Here is a 20199-nt window from a genome sequence, read left to right as displayed (position 1 = left end):
CTGCTTTCAAAAGGGTGATGTTACAGAGTCTCCCTCAGGCTATTGAGTTCTTGCTTTCCTTTCACCAGCGTGGGAAAGGAGATCTGGAAATAGGAAAATGATTGAGAGATGGGAGAATAAATAACTAAATTATCAAGTTTTCTGATTTGGGCCAGTTCATGGAATATTAGCACACACTGAAGTGGTGCACTGTAGAAACCACAAAGTCCGGTACCTGCATCACAGTTAAGTCTGTGTGTTTAGGACCTGGTTTCAAAAATAATATTTAAAAACATTCTGTCGACCCTCCATCTCATAAATTCCATTTCAACTTCTAAAGTAGCTAATCTGCATTTGGGCCTAGAAAGATTGGTATTACATGTGATAAGCAGAGTGGCCAGTGGTAGCAATTGTATGAACAGAAAAACTCTTCACTAATCCTGATAGGAAGATGCCCAAGTGGTGTCCTTTGGGGGCACAGCCGCAGTAAGGCTGTGAGAGTTACAGAAACAGTGTGACAACAGCCCTAATATTTGCCAGTTTAAAAGTTACTTTGACAAATGTTTATTTGCTTCTGTTTTCCCCTTAGACCAGTCTGCTTAATAATAAATGAAATTCCTTTTATGTCTGCATGGTTTCTGCTTGTTTCAACATTCAGGTGAGTCTTGATGTTAACCTCTCTAAAGAATTGTTTCCAACTTGATTTTTTAAAGACATGTTCCCCTTTCATAAGTTGTTGGAAGTGCAGTCTCATGAGAACATGCATTCATTTCTATGTGTCTCAACAGCATGCTACCTCTTCTCCTGAAGGACGGCCTACTCTTTTCTTACCTTCTGACAACACTGGCCTTTCTTACCGCATGTACGACTTCTTTTTCAATACTTGAAAAAACTTCTGAAGATGATCTGCAACTGAAAACGTTTTCCAGTTCTGTCAGGAAATACATTCCTTGGTTTAGAACATTTCCAAATGTTATCAAGAGTTCAGTAAGTAATATATACAAACTTTTGCCCCATTTTCTGTGCATTACTTTTGAAAGGGACACATGTCTTAATTCTGTTTCTATATTTGAACATAGCTGAGGCCATCGTATAAAGTTGGCAAAGTATCCTCCCCTCTGGTTCGACCATTTCCCACACTGTATAAAATCTGCTGCTGGAACATTGAGGTAGAAAGAAGCATTTCATAATTATAACCATCAACAAAGAATTACAAAATGGAATCCACCATCATGCAAAAGCATCCCTCCCCCTTATTGAAAAGGTCAGGTTTTGTGCACAGATATTAGAAATCCTTTGCTGTCAGATATTCTATTGTTACTTAATGTTATCAACCCTGGCAACTAGAACATAAGATGTCATGTTAGAGACACATTGTATTTACTGAAATATCCTCCATAAAGATGATTAAAACAGAGCACCTAAGCAATGAAACTACTTATTGGACATTATAAATCAGTGGTAACCAGTCCACCTTTTTCTCTTCTCCTTTCAGTTCCTTGTCTCAATAACTCTGATGGGCATCCTGACTTTAATGAGCACTACACTGGATCCTCCACAAAGGCTACCAGATTTATTTCCAGTAGCTGTCTCAGCTATATCCTGCTTGCACTTTTTGTTCTTCTTGCTGTATTTTAATGTTATTGCAATATGGGAATTGAGAGATAGCAGAAATCAGAAAAAATCCAGTTAGTTCAAAATGCCACCCCATAAACATTAAGGATTAAAATGGTCAAGGAACACATACTCTTTTAAATTTTTCTATTGCTATAAATTGTGTATAACTTGAGGCATTTTGTTGTCCTGTTTCACGTGTTTCCTGGAGATAACCACAGAAATGTTTACATGTCAATTTGTCCTGTTTTTAGACTGTCAGTAGATGTTACTGAAATGGATTTGAAATGGACCTCCCATGTATGCAATAAAAGAACCATAATTTTAGATGCCTTGTGCAAAATGAAAAGGCTCCTTCTATCCTGAATATCATTAATAATGACTCAGCAACCTGTACCAGTTTGTTTAAATAAAATCTCCCAAATTAATTTAATAGTATCTGTGTATCAATTTAATGCACTTCCAAAAATGAAATGTGTCAGAGATACAGAACTGTATGTTACAGCAGTAACTCATGTATGTTGCTACTAAGTGCTGCCTCTTATAGCCTATTTGATTACATACATTAAACTGCCTGGTACAATATTTCACTAGACTCTATATGATATGCTTAAAATCATCAAGGCCAGTGCACTAATATTCATGACTTGGTGTCATGGTTCATGCTTACATGACAGTCTTATTTCAGCATTAAAGTCTATACTAGCTGAAGTCCATAACAAGAGTTCCAAGGTGCAATGATGGCTAACGACATTTTTCATATATATATCTGATGTAAACTTCACAGTGATGGAGATCTGCAAATTTTATAGCCAAAATAAAATGATCAGTCTTTGTATATATTTTGTTCTAATTCAGCACTTTAGCAGGAATGTAGAAGCAGCAAATCACCAAAAGACCCTCAAATCCTGCTGCAGAATCCATCTTTTTGTGGCACATTCTTGTAATAGCCTTGAAATTCCATAGTGCCTCCAATTCAAATGGTGCATTTTACAAATGCAGTTGCTACAAAATGTCCAATCCATTTTGGAATTCTTTGGTGCTATATGGTTATCTCCATTCTCACATGTTTCAAGGTGGGGACTGCACTGAAAAAACATACATGATGTATGAAAAATTAGGGGAAGTAAATTCTGGCAGCTGTTTATGGAATAGAAGCAGCTTGGCATTTCTACACCTTATACACACCTCTATCAGGGCCAGGAATAAGTGATTTCTTGTTTGTAGTACCACCCATCCATGTTGCATATACCTTGCATAGTTATTTTAAATATACAATCCAGCTAGCTTTTCTGACTAATCATGATTGCTTAGTTGAACCGTTTTCAAGATAAGGGGTTGATCAGGGATGATTTGCCGCTGGCTTTCTCTGCAGAGACATGGTCTCCCTTCGAAGTCTAACTTCTAAGACAGTGGTGGCGAACCTATGGCATGGGTGCCAGAGGTGGCACTCAGGGCCCTCTCTTGGGCACGTGCACACAGAGTGCGTCATGTGGGGGGAGGGGGAAGCACTGTTAAACCCCACTGATTTCCATGGGAAGAACTAAAGCGCAATCCTTTACCTGAGAGTAAGCTCATTTGCTGGCAGTGGGGCTTGCTTCTGAGTAAACCCTCCTAGGGTCATGATTCACCCGCTCAAAGAGTTGCTCGGTCGCTTCAAAGCAAAGCCACTGACTACCAACAAGCTTACTCCCGAGTAACGCGTGCCTTGGAGCCAACCATTTTTTCTAAACTAAACCCTCAGTGTTCAGGTTAAATTGCTGTGTTGGCACTTTGTGATAAATAAGTAGGTTTTGGGTTGCAATTTGGGCACTCAGTCTTGAAAAGGTTAGCCATCACTGTTCTAAGATCAAGCTAACCATGCTGCCTTTCTTCTCTTGAACCATTTACTACCCAATAAAGTGTTGCATGCTTGCTGCCACCACTAATATAATAATGGTCATTAAACACCACCGAGCCTTGAGCCACCAATCTATATATACTGGTCACTGGCCCACCAACACCCCCCCCCTTCTACACTCCCAAGGACTGAGTGAGTAAACACCAGAGCCTCTGACGAAAATGGAGGGAAACTCTGTCAGAGAGGGTTTTGACTTGAACACAGACAGGCACTACCCCTTTTAGGCTCACAGTCACAGACTGGCACTTTTGGTAACATGAAATCAGGTTTTAAGTTTATTTAACAGAAAGGAAGGCTTCTCAGTTGGTTTAGAGAGGTTTTAACGCTTGTGGTTACAGAAAGTTAGAGCTTATTCTTGAGAGGTTGTTTCAGTCAGTTTCTTTTCAAAGCTTGGTCACACGCAGGTGTCCACTTCACTCTCTCATAAAGTTTTCAGTTACTTAAGCTTTCACACACACAGGTTTCTGGCTTCTTAGCTGTTAAACATACAGTTTCTAGCTTCTATAGCTTTTTCACATACAGACACTAGTTCCTCAACTGATCCACACACCCGTTCCCACACTCTCCACATCTAAGTCTGGAAAGACCCTAGCATACACAAGCCTCCTTCCTATAGTCCCCTGCTCCTTTGGACTAGACTTCCCAGACTGGATTTGGAACTGGGGCTGGTCAGACACTAGGTGTGAACAGACAAGCTGTCTCGCCACTGACTTGTGGGTCACTTTCCACCAAATTCAGGGCCACCACGCTCTAACAAGCCTCCTCAGCTTAATAGAGCTGTCTGACTCCTATCAGCACACCAGCTGAGTCAGATTCAACAGCAAAAGAAAGCTCAGAATAATCTCTGTCACAGGCCTCTCCCTGCTTTTACAGATTCAGCCCTTATGGCTCCCTCTACCTGAGGCACTAGGCGAACTGCACCTTCTGCCAGCCAATCAGGTAGGACCTCATTATATGGAGTGTGCTGTTGACTCTCTCTGGCTTCTGCCAAGGCCTGTCTCACTGGGCCTTACAAAAAAACCACACACCAGCCCTTCAGGGTGGGCAAATCCATCACACTTTCACACGCTTGTTATCAATACAGACTCTCTTGCATGGCAACATACAGAGCTTATATAATCCTTGAAACAAGAACAGACAAATGCTACATTTAATTTCTGAAATAAATCAAGTATAAAGTTTGTGGCTATACTAAGTGCCATTCAGTCTGAATAAAGTTCTATGCAAAATGCAATCTGGGCAGTATCCTGTCAAGAAAACCAAATTTTACTAGTTTACAAGCCATCATGCAAATAAGGTTGGCTTGTGCTCTTTCCCTCCTGTTTTCCTTAGCACCCCTAAATACTGTCTAGTTCTACTATAAGAATAGCCACAGTTCAGAATCCTACTATATCATAAAACACTTGGCCTTAAAACTTCATGCTTGTATATTCAAACTATTAAAAGTAAAGATGCCACAGATCAAGTTTACTTAGTGAGCAATCCGAAGCATGGCTACTCAGAAATAAGTTCCATGTTGCTAGGTAGGGCTTATTTTTAAAAAGTGTCCTTAGGGTTGCATAGTTTCTTACCTTATATTGTAAAAAAAATCCCATGCTAAAGAAACAATTTTTGTTGGAAACCATTACTTCTCTCAGAAGTATAACATCTGTACAGTATGTGTGATAAATGGGGAATGTGTTTTCTACCAGTACAAAGAAATGAGATAAGAGGATGTAGCGGTTTGCCAGGATAGAACAGGATAAGTCCGGCTGAGACCAGTTGAACTGGGGAACTAGGCTAAAGGGCAAGGTTTGCATTAGATTGTACGTATTGAGCATGCTTAATGAGCTAATGCATAATAACTTTTATGCCCCAGCCTGAATAAGGGGTGTCGATAATGAACATACAGGAAGAATATTGGAGAGGGCAACATATCAAGGACTAACATGCAAATAGGAGGACCAGAAAGTTGTGACTCTAAGAACCCTTGGCCAATGCGGGAACAGAGAGGGTGTGATGAATTTGGGATTAGGGAATAAACATGCTGTGGATATACTGATTTGGTGGAGTCTACCCAGGCAGGTGTCTCCCCCTTCTTTGCAAATAAAGCTACTTAAAACTCTCTTCTGTTGGCTTGATATTTGATAAAGAAATATTGGGCACCACATATGTACAGTTTTAAACGTATACAATCAACAAGTAGATGACTGGCACAGTCAACTTATGTCATCATCAGTGGCGTAAGAGGTTAAGAGTTCGTGTATCTAATCTGGAGGAACCGGGTTTGATTCCCAGCTCTGCCGCCTGAGCTGTGGAGGCTTTTCTGGGGAATTCAGATTAGCCTGTACACTCCCACACACGCCAGCTGGGTGACCTTGGACTAATCACAGCTTCTCGGAGCTCTCTCAGCCCCACCTACCTCACAGGGTGTTTGTTGTGAGGGGGGAAGGGCAAGGAGATTGTAAGCCCCTTTGAGTCTCCTGCAGGAGAGAAAGGGGGGAATATAAATCCAAACTCTTCTTCTTCTCTGTGGTCTGAATCCAGCTAGAATCCTCTCAATATTGGCTAGCCGAAGTATGGGTAAGTGACAATAGATGCATGTGGAAAACAGCCCACTGGCACATGTGCAATTTTCTGTAGCCTGAAGAATCTGAATTTACTTTACATTGGAGAAGCCACAAAAAGCTGAATGGGCTGTAGTAGGCAGTAATGAGAATTTCATTCCAAACCACATGTATCTGTTGGATAGACTTTTATTTAAATAATTTCTATCATGTGGTATTCTGTAAAACTTTATCACAGATTATCAGAAAGACAATTTAAACATCCACACACTTTTTAAAAAGCACACTAGGATGGGGGAGTAACATTCTTAGTGACCCTTAGACTTTAGCTGTCATCTCCTAAACGTTGATATGAAAACCCTGTTTAAAGAATGCTTTCACACTAAGCAATATCAAAATAAACTTTGCTTTCCTCCCCTTATGTTGGGCAATATTGAGAGGAGATTGGCACAATGAGGAGTAATTCTGACCCAGCACACAGCTCTGCATTACAAGGGGTGCCTTAAGCCTCAAGTCCTATTATAGCTTTTCTTTGTTGCTGAGACTGAAGGAAGATTACAAAATATTTAAAAATGCAATCAACATAACACATCCAGTAAACAAGAGGATAAGGATTACAGAATTAGAAACCAATGCAAGCAAGCAAACTTTCTAAGGCATGGTACATAATGCTGAGAGTGGATTACAAATAGCATAGCATTTTTACTTCAGTTTTAAATAAGGTATGAGACTGGGCCCTTGCTGGTATTAAGACATACACAATATCATATCCATGGAATCTTGGGAAAGATAATCCCTACTATTCTGCCCAAATCCAGATTAGTAAAATACTTCTAAGAAATGACAGCACTGAAAGACTTTTTCGGAGTCCGACAGTGTGAAACAACTACTCTTGATGACAGGGCAATCATCTCATATTTCCATTCCCCTTGCCTCTTGTAGTCACTAGAAGACCAGAGCAAGTGTTCTCCAGCATATGAAAACATTAGTTTTATGTGTATCTCTTTTCTTTGTCCTTCAGATGGCCTTCAGGGATGATAAACTGAGAGTTACATGATCTACCTTATGTAGAAGTAGGAAATGGTCCTTAATAGACCCAGCTGTTTCTGAAGGGGAAATGCTAAGTATAAAAGGTCAAGAAACAGTAGCTGCTTCTATAGGCTTAGGCTGCAGTCTTATGCACACCTACTAGGGGATAAGTCTCATTTAAATTAATGGAACCTCCTTGTAAAGAAATATGGTTAGAATTGAGCTGTTATACATGTAATGAATGCTCTGTCATCATTTCATATTGTTGTAGGCCCACTGAAGGTTTTGGTTCTATATCAGTGAAAATCTGCTTTTCTTGCTTTGAAAATGATGCTGTGACAGCACCCCTTTTACCTTCTTCAAGCTGGGAAAGCACTCACTGGCCAGGATTGTCAGATTTTTCCACCTTTTCGTCTTCAGGGACTGAGCTGCTTCAGAAATGGTAGCATTTGGTAACAAGAAGTGCTTTCCATCAGCCCTGTTTCCCAGAAGCTGAAGCATGCCCGTTGACTTTTAATTCCTTTCCGGGCACTCCCCTCACCAGGCATACTAAAATAAATATACTAAGGCAGAAGTAAAGTTAAACAGTAACTCAGATTTATTTAATAGAGGAGATGGTAAAGGGAGGAATATTAACTTGGAGATGGAGGAGACATATAAGGCAGGATATATATATTTACAAAAGAGCTCGGTAAAAATGATGTATAAAACAAGCAGGGTTGGGTCTCCATTGCAGAGAAAGGGAGGTTATGAATGAAATAATATAGTTGAAGGGAGACAGATAAAAAGTAGGCTGGTGGGGGTGGGGTTGCAAGGAGAGAAGAAACGGTTAGAAAGGATAAGAAGAGTTTCAGGGAAGGGAAGTGGTGGAGGTGAAAATGAAATCCTCCCCCCCCCCACCGCAACTTCTTGTGGGTCAATTATCTAATTCTTAGTGTGGCCAAATCTGTGGAGATTATACATATACACAAGTGGGAACATGCAAGGACTTGGAAGAAGCATCTCATTTTCCCCTTCCTCTCTTTCTGTCTTTCCTGAAGCACCCCATAATCCCACTCTTTTCCCTCCTTCCTTCACTTCATTTCACCCATCAGCCAACCTATATTTATCTGGCACTCTTTCTTCAGCTCCTCCACTCCCCAGCAGATTTTACCTAGTAAAATTATGGCCCAATTCTGTAGTGCCAGTCACTGGACCAGGCCTATTTGAATGGGAGGGAACCCTCAAGGACTTGTGGGGGAGGGGGCCTCCTTACCCACACTATTTTCTCTTTCTCACCTCCTGGCAACCGTTATTTCCTTTTCCCTTTCCTCATTCTCTCTTTCTCTGCCATTCACCAACCTACCTTTTATCTACCTCTCATCTTCAGCTGTATCTATCATTTATTTATTTAATTTGTATCCCATCTTTCTCTATATGATGGGAACTAAAGCATCTTACTTTATCCTCCTCCTTTTTATCTTCAAAACAACCCTGTGAGGAAGTCTGGCTACACCGCATTGGGTTTCAAGAGATGGCTGCTGTTGAACAGCAGCAAGTGGCCAGGTCTAGCTGAATCATGCAAGTTTTGTGGGAAATGGAAACAGGAAAACGTGAGGACTTGGGGGCTGCCAAGAGGAGAAAATAGTGCATGGACTGAGATACAGGAACCCTCCACAAGTAATTCCCCAGCCTGGCAATCAGAATTGTGCAAAGTTTTCGTAGGAAGATGTTTCCAGGGGGGTGGAGGATAAAGATAGCTTGGGTGATAGGAAGGAGGGAGAGAAGGAAAAAGGGAGGGGCTATGGGACTTTCAGGGAAGGAAAGGAATAAATGGTGGGAAAGGGAAAGTGAGACCCACCCCTCCTCCGCAAGTCCTTGAGAATCTCTTACTTGCACTCCTCTAATTCCCAGGTTATCACACAATTATTCTGAATGAATGGATCTCAGTAAACACTATAAGTAGTTTCACCATCTCTCATGTCTATAGTTGTTACAGCACACAAATGTTAATCTTTTAGTGCTTAATTTTAAATCCATTACAACACAATCCTGAGCAGGTCTATTCTGAAATATTTAATGACACTTCTTAGGCAAGAAACTGCAAATTTGGAAATTATTTTCTAGCACTGAAAAATGAGACTTCTGTGATATTTTCTTAAGTCAAGGGTTGGTAATAACTAAAAAGGACATTGGAAATGCTTTGTTTGCGATAAAGTAAATGACACTGGCCAAAGAGCTGCTCTTGTTGCCGAGTGTTGATAAGATGCGTAAACAATGCTCTGCAAGCTGGCAAGCAACCTTCATTGTTTGCAGTAAAATTGGCAGGTCTTCAGAGGGAACCTGGAGCATATAATTGCTGTGAAATTTTCAGTTTGTTTGAAGGCCTGGGAAATAGTGCCCATCTCGTAAGAGGAGCTCTTCTTCCCCAGTATGAGGAAAAGTTCACTAAAGTATTTTCCAAGATAGTGCAGGAAACTGGGTACTGTAACAATACAGAACTAATACAACTTCTGCCATTACTCATTTGCATACAAAAGATATGGACAACTGTACCATTTACATTAGATTATCTGGTTGTACATACTGTGAAGTTTAAATTAGATGCAAGAAACTGTATCTAGATGCGCACCTGCCTAGTCCACTGATGAATCCTTCAATGGTATTTTCAGGGAGATAGATTTATAATATTTCTTTTCAACATGTTTAGCAGAATTGGAAGAATCCTGCACCCAGGATGAGTATCTTCAGTTAAGGCCTGGGTTGATTAAAAACAATGAAACAATTATATACTGTTTTTTCTTTCACATATTGTTCATAGCTACACAATGAGTCCTATTACATATTTATAGTGAATCACAAATTAGATATTACGCTTATTTTGAAGTATGGCAACATAGGGTACGTGATAAATGCCTCCCAATTTTATTTTAGTTCACCATTTTACAATAGGAAAGGCCCCGAATGAACTCAATATATCAAAAAAACTTAATTAAATTAACAATTAAATCAATTAAACCCCCATTTGAAAAAGTCATCCTGCCTTCAAAGATAAATATGTTAAAAAAAGAAATTCAATTAATTTGCTAAACATTTCAAAGTGTCACAAGGCCTTATAGATTATAGGAAGACAAAGTGGGTTTAACTGGTCTCTCAGCAAAAAAATGCTTGTACTGCCAGCATTACTAATAATATGAGCATTAGAAACAAGCAAAACATCTAAGTCTTCTCCTGCTTTCAAAGTCCACCATTTAATGCAGAGTTGCCAGTAAGGTATTCGTTAGATAGTTTATTCACTGGAATAGCCCAATCCAGATGGGGAGGGCTGAACACACATAGGGAATGGTGGAGGGCCACACTGATGCATTTGATCCCTCACCAGTGCAAGGGACATCCCCACTGTCAGAGGGGACAAAGGCGCTGGTGGCTGGCTGTCCCTCAGCAACATGATGGTGAAACTCGGAAGTCCGGGTCGCTGCGGAATTGCACTGGCGTCCCAAGTGGGTGCCAGCGGGATGGGCCTCCCAGGGATAGAGTCGACATTAGTCAGCTTCCACTGGTGTTTCCAAGCCCTGCAGAGTCATGTCACACAAAAGTGTGGCACAAGCCTGTTTGCTCTACGGGGCAATTCGGGTGGTGGATGGATTTCAACTTTCCCTCCTTTCCACACCACCCAAAGCCCCTGTGGAGGTGGCACCGTCCGCAGTCACCTCCGCACTCTTCCCCGTAGCTAGATTGAGATCTTCATCCTTTTCACGCTCTGCGAACAGAAGACAGTACTAATGGCACCAATAATACACAATTAACCATTTACTGTGCTGGTGTACATGAGATCAAAGAGGAATTCCTTTTTTAGCATTGCTCAACAAGAAGACCAAAAACTAGTCAAAGCTACTAGTTCAGTTAATATAGATCAAGAATAACAACGTTACAAAGCAAAGCCACTATGATGCAACATTGCAAGAATACTGCATATGGAAATACTAGCTACTAGCTACAAATCTAGAGGAACAAGATGAAGTTCTTGTTGCAACTGTGAAAGCTGCAGATTTTATAAAGAGTGTAATAAGAAGCTGAAAGAGCCTGTGAACTCAGCCATATATTTTGATGGACTTGTCACTTCCCTGACAAACCTTTTCTGGCTTTACTCGGGAGTACTTGGCTGACATATTTGACAGACTCAATGAACTTACTGTTTGCCTACCAGGCAAGAACTGGGACTTCTTCATTATGCTTCAGAAAGTGCAGACTTCCATTAAAAATCATGCTGTGAAATAGCTGTTTGCAGCAAGATGACTGAGGTATGCTCGTCTTTACCTCAAAACACCTCAAATCTAAACATGGCAGAGAGTGTCATCAAGATGCCTATCACATTCCATCGGCTCTTCTAGGTCAATACAGTAGATTGTAACACTGGAATAGATGCTGGAAGTGTAACAATTTATAAGTGTTCACAGGACATGCAGTCTTTGCTTACTACCCTACCCCCATGAAAGTGGCAAGAAGAGTAAGACTTTATGCAAAGGAATCCCCTCTGTACTGTATATGTACAGACAACGTTCCATCATATTCAGCCCATGGATTAGGCAGGTCTTGGAAGGTCTTGGAAGAAGGTGTGATGCTTGTCAATCATCATTGGTTGAATCTCCATGCTTTGAGATACAAGTGAATGACTTTGGCAATCTCAGCTGTTCAAGAGAAAAATGTAGTTCATGAATATTATTTTAGCAATTCAACACCTATGGGCTTTGACCCTTTATGGTTCTTAAGGTGGCTAGAACTCCTTTCACAGCAAAAAAAACAACTGACATACTAGTGGACTTTGCTTTTCGAGACAACTGAACATTTTACACATTTACATTCCAACAAATATTTATAGGTACCGAGAAATACACAAATTTCTTACAATGATTCAAGTGCTCCAGATGTCCATAGAATTATCTTATGCATGGATTAACTAATTTGTTTTAGAAACCATTACACTGGATACATATTGATTGTACTTTAGTTTTGGGGATCAAGATATATCAGTGTGAAGAGAAAATGTTGTTTATTATTAATTTTGTGTGTTTTTCTGTTACTTGAAGTGAATTCCATTAAATAAAGCGAATGTATGAAAACAATAAATTATCTTTATGAGCCATCAACAAGCATTACAAATGGCAAAGTTGTTATTGTTCCAATGCTGAATTTCTAACAGCACTTCTAAATTATAATGTTTGCATTTCTCCATTAAAACACAAAAGGCTCCTTACCTTATTCAATGAGGGATTTAAGGAATTTGAAGCTGTTGACAGGTCGATGACATTCTGCCAAATAAATTTTCACTTTTTAAAATACTTAAAGAAAAGCTAAAAATGTAGTTGGATCCTAAGCACCACAGAGAAGGGACCCTTTCTGCCTCTCTTTCCCACTACAGCCCCTTGAAAAACCATTCCTGTAGGCTGGAAACCTTCAAAAACTATGCTGATACAATGTTGGAAACAGAATTTCCCCCTCATCATTTTCTACCATGAATGAATGAGGCAAAAACTCAAACAAAAGTGTAGGATGGACAAGTTTTTACCAGTTCTTCATTTCCTCATTTCCACTGCATCCCATTTCTTTCTTTGTTGCAACTGTATCCGTCACTTCTTCGGAAAACCATTTTAGCCCCACAACAAGATCAGCTAAGCAGAAAGATATGCACTTGCCCAAACAGAGACAGGTAGATTCATATCTGAAACTGGGATCTGAAACTGTTTTCTAGCAATTGTACCCTTTGGGCTCAGAGCTGAATGGCGTCAATTGCTGAGGTGTGCAAAGGGTTGCCGGGGCCTAGCCAACAATCTGGAAGCTGCAAAAGTTTGTCTGTAAAGAGTAGGAATGGAGTAGGAGAGACTTCCCAGGTACTCCCAAGAGAAAAATCTGAGGTCATTTCCTAGTTGGAAGTTTACTCTATATGCAGAGAAGTTTGAATGCTTTAAAACACTGAATTAAACTGGACAATGATTTGGGTAAAATGACCATCTGCTTGGTAACGTGAAACCAATCTCCTAACTGTGCCAGGATAATTTTTCTCCTCCTCAACCACAGTTAAAACCTTCAGTCTATTCATTACTGTCCTTTTATAGTATTTTTATTTAATAAAACCTATTAAGACTACCATACAAATCTCTGTACTTATGCTTTTATCTTTTAACTGATCAATTTTTATATTGCTGACATCCCTTCTTCACCATTTGCTCATTTAAAAATTCATAGTACATGAGCCATGTCTCTGGAGAAAATGTCTATAAAATTTGTTACAGCTGGCAAATGTGTATGAGTCAGTGATAGCACATGACTAAATGCTTCACAGAAAATAAAACTTGTTTCTGTAGTAAGCAGAACTGTTTAAATGTTATTTATTTTTATGTTTCAAAGAAAATATATTGTGAAGTGCTGCATTGATTTAATACGCAACAGTGTCTGTGTACACGCTGTACAAGGAAAATTTATGAAACCTTTGCACAACTCCTTTAATTGAATTTTCCAAATCTCTCACCACACACAAATAATCAATATCTTCTGCAGAGAAAACCAGTCAGAATTATTACAGCCTTTCTTTTCAATTTTGTTGTCATCAGCACATACAGAGCACCTGGATATTTGTAATGTCTGGATTGCAAGTTATTTATGCTCCTTAAAATATAATTGCTACTAAATGAGTCTCAACCAATGTTCCTTTTCTTTTCTTAAAATTTAAAATAACTATTACATGTCCCAAATAAGAAAGGGTGTTTAGGAATATTTACAGTCATGTAGGAGCTACTATACGTAGTAACAATATAATGAATAGGTTAAGTTTTCATTTAGCCTAATGCTAGATTTTGTACATGTTTTTAGAAAAGAAAACTCATGTGTAAAACAAATACATCAAAAACTATGAATGAATGTTGCAGAACAGATCCTCATGTAAGGAATGCACTTTGACAGGCCTGTTGTGCGTGTATGGGTAGTTATGTATATGCCTGAAGGTTGTAAGGTTCATATGCATTTGTATGTCTGCCACCAACGATAATAGCTTAATATTTCATCTACATAGTATAGGATACTAAATCACCACAGAAGTTTGGAGCTTGCCTCCCAAAAATCTATCATCCATCAGTCTCTGATGCTACCTGCACTGAAATTTGATTTTTAAAATTCACACCCTAATTATAGCTGTGCCATGTGTTGACAGGCATTTTTTTGAGGTGGGAGGGGAGTGGGGGAAACAAAGCAGTCTTTCATTTTTTTCCCCAGGATACCCAATCATGCACTATTTATGGGTCAAAAGAATAACTGAATACAGATAATTTCCCCCTGTTAAGTAACATTTCTCAACTAGATAGATTAAAATCACCTGAAGGGGAAAAAACCTTACAAAAACCAACAGAGTCAAAAATTTGTCTCTTAGAAAATAATTGTGAGCCTGACCCAGTCTCAAAAGGAACTAAACAGGTCTATTCGGAATCCTGCTTAGGTATATTCAACAAGGCTTATTCTTAGGAAAATACTTGCAGGCTATTTATGCCTGCACTTCTTACCTCTCTGCTGTTCGCTTTGTAGTGAGTTTTTCCAATTGTCTTTTGTTTACACAGGGGTTCTCCCCCAGGGGCGTACCTAGGCAAACTGGAGCCCGGGGACAAAAGTTGAGTTTGGCGCCCCCCCACTTGCAGCCACCCTCCCCCACCATGACCAAACGATGATTTTTTGCACCAGGTCATTTCTAATCACCATCACATTATAGAACATGCCTCAACGCAGCAATAGTCCATACCACTCAGCAGAAATCAAACATTTAGCCAATTTTTTCAAAATGCTTTCAAAATGTTTTATCACTGCTGTGAAAACGTTTACGGTGTTATATCCAGCACCCCCAATTGACCCCAGCATTGGAAACACAGTACAGTGCTGGGAGGAAGAGAGAGGGAGAGGACAGGGACAAATTTCAAGTCATGTTTTCCACAGTAGTTGCACACATTGAATTTTAATACTGACAAAGGCACTTACTGACATGAACTCAGTCTTCTGAAAATAACTTAACTTAGAAAACATAGTCTTAGAATAACTTTGAATAACTGCTTTTTCATCTGAAATATGTTTGAAGCCTAGAAGGTAAGAAACTCATCTATGACACTAAGGAGGCACCCCAGATTATCTAAGAAGCCCAGTTCAGAACTATTCCATTGTAGAGATAGAACCAGCCAGCTTTGCTGAAGTTTGGATGTCTGGGAACTCATTCTGTGGACATCAGCTTCACCTTCAACTGGGTGCCCCCATAGCATTTGCTCCTTCAAAGCAAACTTCAGCAAAGTTGACTGGTTCCTTTCAGGACACTCAGCAGCAGCCCTGAGGTAAATTTGGTGCCCCTACCCACAGCAAGAACCCCAGCAGAGCACTGCCATTGAAATCTCTACCACAGAGACAGCTTGGCATAACAGCAATCCTCACCCAATCCCACACTTCTCACTGCTTCAAATAGAGGAGAAATAGCAGTATTTTTACCTCCAGAAGAACAGAGGCACACACCCCCTTCCCTAATGCCTTCCACACACCTCTCTTTTAAAATGAAGCCACTCTACAACAACACCTAATGAACTACGCACATCAAGGGGGGGGGCACATTTGCAAGTCCTGAATCTCCTACCAAATCCACACAGCACTACATCACAGCTGCAGAAACCCCCCCCCCCCCCCCCAAAAAAAAAACACACACTGAAGTGGGAAGACCCACAGATCTGCCCAGGGCACAGCAAGAACTACAGGAAAACAAACCACTTCTAAAGAAAAGATTGTTTTCTTTTAAAAAAACCTAAGACAACAAACTTAAAAGTCGAACCAAAGCAAGTTAGCAAGTAACAGCCTAGCCACAAAGCAGGGGTGGGGGGACAAACTGGGAGACACCTATATAGAAATTTCAAACCCAAACTAACAGTAGAACAAGGTAAAATCATGAAATCACAATACTGGGTGCAGTGTGTAATACACTTCTCTCTCTGAAGATGCCAGCCACAGATGCAGGTGAAACGTTAGGAACAAGATCTACCAGACCACAGCCACACAGCCTGGAAAACCCACAACAACCAGTTGAATCCAGCCAGGAAGCCTTTGACAATACAAAAGAAATTCTGTTTTGTAAAATAAGATGTCAATGGTAAATTTTCCTTGCAATAAGAAAAGTTCTGAAGTTATGTGAACACATAGTTAGGAAATTAGTGTTAAGTCTACTGAGCTAAGATTTTACATCCTCTTTATTAAGGAATTTAGTTTTAAGAATAATTGAATAATGATTCCGGCTGTGAAAGCCTTCAACAATACAGAGGTAATACTGGTTGTGACAGTCTTGAGGAACATTGTGCTCCCCACTTTTGATGGAATTTAATTGATCTTTGCCAACTTTATTATTGGAGAAGGAAGTTAATGCAGCTGCAAAAAATGATTTCTACTAACTCAACCTAGCCTGTAAAATGGCCCCTTACCTTTTATATAGTTGATCTGGCTACCTGGATCCATGCCACAGTAACACTGAGACTAGATTACTGTAATGAATTGTACATTGGTCTCCCCTCAAAATCTATTTGGAAAGTCCAGCAGGCGCAGAATACAGCTCAGCTATTATCAAGAGCTAGATGGAGCACACACATTACTCCCATACTACAGACACTCCATTGGCTGCCCATTTGTTACTGGACTCATTTTAAAGTACTGACTATCACATGAAAAGCTTTGGTTCCTCTTATCTGAAGGACTGCCTCTCCCTTTATGCTCTGCCACAACAGCTTTGGTCATTGGAGCAGGGTCTTCTGCATGTGCCAACCTGCAAATGGGCAAAATCAACAACTGCCTATTCTCATACTTTCTCTGTTGTGGCTCCCACCTAATGGAATAGCTGGCCTGAGGAGGTCAGGAAGGCTCCCATTCTCTATGCAAGGCTTCCAGGAAGGTTTTCCAGAAAGTATGCAAGACTGAGTTCTTTAATAGGCCTTTTCTGAATGGTAATAGGGTTACACTGTAAAAAATGGTTTACAAACTTGACTGTGATCAAGGACTGTAGTCTATAGCTTTCTACAAATAGGATCTTATTATGTAATTTTTGCACTGTTTGATGTGTCATGCTAATACTTATGCTGTGCTTCAATTCTGTCTTTTAGAAAGTGGTTAGGATGATTAGTATTTGGGTCAGAGGTGAGTTAATAGCCCTGTAGAATTAGCTATCTTCCCAGACCTGACCTTGTAGACCATGTACGGCAATACAAACATTTTATCTGAAAATGTTTTAGAAGTATAGCTGATGTAGTTCTCACTGTACCCTTTTAAGGATGAACAAAGCAACTCTATAGGGCTTGCTCCACTTGCTGCACTTTTGAAAGGGGATGGATGTTGTATGGTAGCTGAGGTAAGACTCCATGAAATTTTAAAAATCAGTATGGTGTTCCTTGGATTGCTGAAGTTATGCACCTTTCACCCACACTATTTAGATGTCAAAGAAAAGAAAGTGGGCAAGATGGACTCACCAAATCAGGTGGTATACATCTTATGTGCATTTTATGGCATGTTCATAAAATATAGATTTCCTGGATATTTTAAAAAGAGTGCTAACCTCTGGTACTTTGGCTTACAGACCATTCTGGTTGATGATAAATAGTTCAGTGGACAGAAAGTTACTTGTAAACCTGGAAAAGGCAGTGTTCTTTTCTCAGACATTTAACTATTCTCTAAGAATCAGCAGGATAAATGTTTATTTTGTTTGTATTCACTTTTCCAAAATGCTAAAACTATTAAAGTTCCCCTTTGAAATATGCAGAATGCAACCTACACATACATAAAGCATGCTTCGGACAGCAGTAAAATGACTAGATTTCATCTCCTGGCAGCTGCTCCGACATTTGCTTACATTCTCTTCAAAAAACATTTTGTTTACTGTAAATGCTAGTCATGGACAAACAATGGAGCTATTTTTTATGCTGCTAATGCAAAATGATATACTAAGATCTCCATAATACTGCCCATTGACAAAGGAATGTTCTGAATTAAGTTGTTTTAAGTAGAGGCTGTTTATGTAAAGTAAATAAATTTCATGCCTCACCATGTGATGATAATGTGACATTCCATCTGTATCAAGCCAAAGAATAGGTTTCCTGTCCTGAGCGGAACTAATTAAAAATAATGATTGAAAACCACATTGAAAACTAAAAAGCAAAACTGCAAGAATACTTGGTCCTCCCCCTATCCTTTCTGCTATTACATCTGGCACATTCCCCATTAGGACAGCACAATGCACCTATATTTATTACAGAAAAGTTAATTTTTTTAAAAAAACCATCATATTTATTTTTATGGATTATCAGAATCCTTTTCATTTCTAGCAACCTTTCTTAAACAGCAAGCTCTTCTGAATTAACTGTGCAATCCAGCCAAATGGAGCTTTGAAAAAGCATTGAACTGATGCAGATGCCCACTCCGCCAGCATAAGTGACAAGTACGCTGGGGGTGGGGTTATTACGCTAGCAGCAGTGTGGTGCACAAGTGCATGGTGCCCGAATCCAGAAGCTGCCATATGTGCCAGGACCCCTCCACCACAGGAGCCCATGCTGGCCTGGGTGGGGGTGTTCCTGGGGACAGAGCCAACTTTAGTCAGCTCCCAGTGCAGTTTCAGCCTGGGAATGCCTGTCTTCAGCAGTGCAGACTTGCGCCACCAAAAAAGGTTGATGTAAGTCATATGCTGCTATGGGCTTTCCCGAGAAAGAGGGGAATTTCTCCTTCTCCCCTGGTACCATGCTGCTAATTGCCTCTTTGGAGGCAGAACTGCATAGTCATCCCCGACCACCACTGAACTGCTCCCCTCTCTGGATTGGGCTATTCAAAATTGAAGAGAACATTATATTCCAGCATGCTTAATTAATTAATATTCCAGAGAACAAAGTAGTCCACACTTTTTTTCTGTATTAACTACAAAGATAGTTTGCAAAATTATGTTTGTTAGATCCTAGGGTGTGTTTTCTAGCTTCATTAGCTCAGATGTTAGTGGATTTATTTCATAAAACGGTAACACTAACATTAAGGCCTTAGCCAAACAATCAGGAAGTGTGTCAAACTAGCACAAATCTTCAATTCAGTGTCCTTTATTATCCTCCATAGATCCTAGGGGACTGTATCAAATTTGACTGATGTTCTAAACTTACAGTACTATATGTGACCAAGATGAGACAGTCAAGTTTGATTTTGTTTATGGATATCTTAGTAGACTGTTCCCTTATGTCACTATCATATAGGATAGCACAAGGCTACTTTGATTTAATAATAGAATATTCTAATTCTAAATTATTGATAGATATTGAAGCACCCTTGTGATTGTACACTGGGAGAAAGCGTGTTGTAGTGATTAAGAGCAGCAGACTCTAATCTCGAGAACGAGGTTTGATTTTCCACTCCTGTCCATGAAGTCCACTGGGTTATCTTAGGCCTTTCACAGTTCTCTCAGAACTCTGTCAGCCCCACCTACCTCACAAGATGCCTGTTGTAGGGAGAGGGAAGAAATGTTGACTGTAATATGCTTTGGAAAAAAAGGTAAAGGTAGCACCTTGTGCAAGCATTGGGTCATTACTGATCCATGAGTGACGTTACATCACAGGGTTTACTAGGCAGACTGTTTATCGAGTTTATTCATTTCACTGACCTTGGAAGGATGGAGGGTCAACCTTGAGCTGGTTACCTGAAACCAACTTCTGCTGGAATTGAACTCAGGTTGTGAGCAGAGTTTTGACTGTAGTATTGTAGCTTACCACTTTGAATCACTGGGCTCCTTGAGACTCCTTAATGTAGAGAAAAGTGTGATATAAAATCTTACACTTCTTTTTCCACAAATAAATAGATAAACCTGATGCTGAATGGAATAGGAGAGAAAGCAATAGACCACTGTACATTTTCTATAGAGGAAAGGGAATATTTCCCTACTAAGGAAATCTGGAATGCTAGGGAAACCTGAGGTATATTTAGTACTGCCTCCGTTTCACAAAATGTACACCTTCCCCCTTGCTGGAGTTATTTTTTGTGGTTGCTGCTGCAAGCCCCAATGGCCTGTGAATGGTTGAACCAGATATGGCAGTGAACAAAAGGAGTTAAATAGAGTGGGAGCCAGAAGACGGA

The 20199-nt window shown here is 39.9% G+C and overlaps 2 protein-coding genes across 5 annotated transcripts in view; one reads left to right on the top strand and one right to left on the bottom strand.

Annotated features, from left to right (window-relative positions):
• The window catches only part of ALG6 (ALG6 alpha-1,3-glucosyltransferase), a 33181-nt gene extending 31160 nt beyond the window's left edge, over positions 1-2021 (top strand). Inside the window, exons 13-15 of the mRNA XM_048496388.1 lie at positions 569-637; positions 768-966; positions 1475-2021. Of these exons, the coding sequence (XP_048352345.1) occupies positions 569-637; positions 768-966; positions 1475-1672 (466 nt within the window). The 3' untranslated portion in view covers positions 1673-2021. The remainder of the gene's footprint in view (positions 1-568; positions 638-767; positions 967-1474) is intronic.
• Positions 2022-6212: 4191 nt separating this feature from the next.
• The window catches only part of LOC125432630 (integrin subunit beta 3 binding protein), a 43298-nt gene continuing 29311 nt past the window's right edge, over positions 6213-20199 (bottom strand). For 2 of the 4 annotated variants that reach the window (XR_007244505.1, XR_007244504.1), the window contains exons 8-10: positions 19730-19865; positions 12303-12356; positions 6213-11735 (exon numbers count right to left, since the gene is read on the bottom strand). Coding sequence is in view for 2 of the 4 variants with exons in the window: in XM_048496389.1 (XP_048352346.1) it covers positions 12304-12356 (53 nt within the window). In the remaining 2 variants the exon portion in view is untranslated. The remainder of the gene's footprint in view (positions 11736-12302; positions 12357-19729; positions 19866-20199) is intronic. The other 2 variants (XM_048496389.1, XM_048496390.1) reach the window with 1 other exon arrangement.

The sequence above is a fragment of the Sphaerodactylus townsendi genome, linkage group LG05 (genome assembly GCF_021028975.2).
Source record: "Sphaerodactylus townsendi isolate TG3544 linkage group LG05, MPM_Stown_v2.3, whole genome shotgun sequence".
Classification (NCBI taxonomy): Eukaryota; Metazoa; Chordata; class Lepidosauria; order Squamata; family Sphaerodactylidae; genus Sphaerodactylus; species Sphaerodactylus townsendi.
The sequence above is the reverse complement of the archived record's forward strand: the minus strand, read 5'-3'. Positions and strand labels throughout refer to the sequence as shown.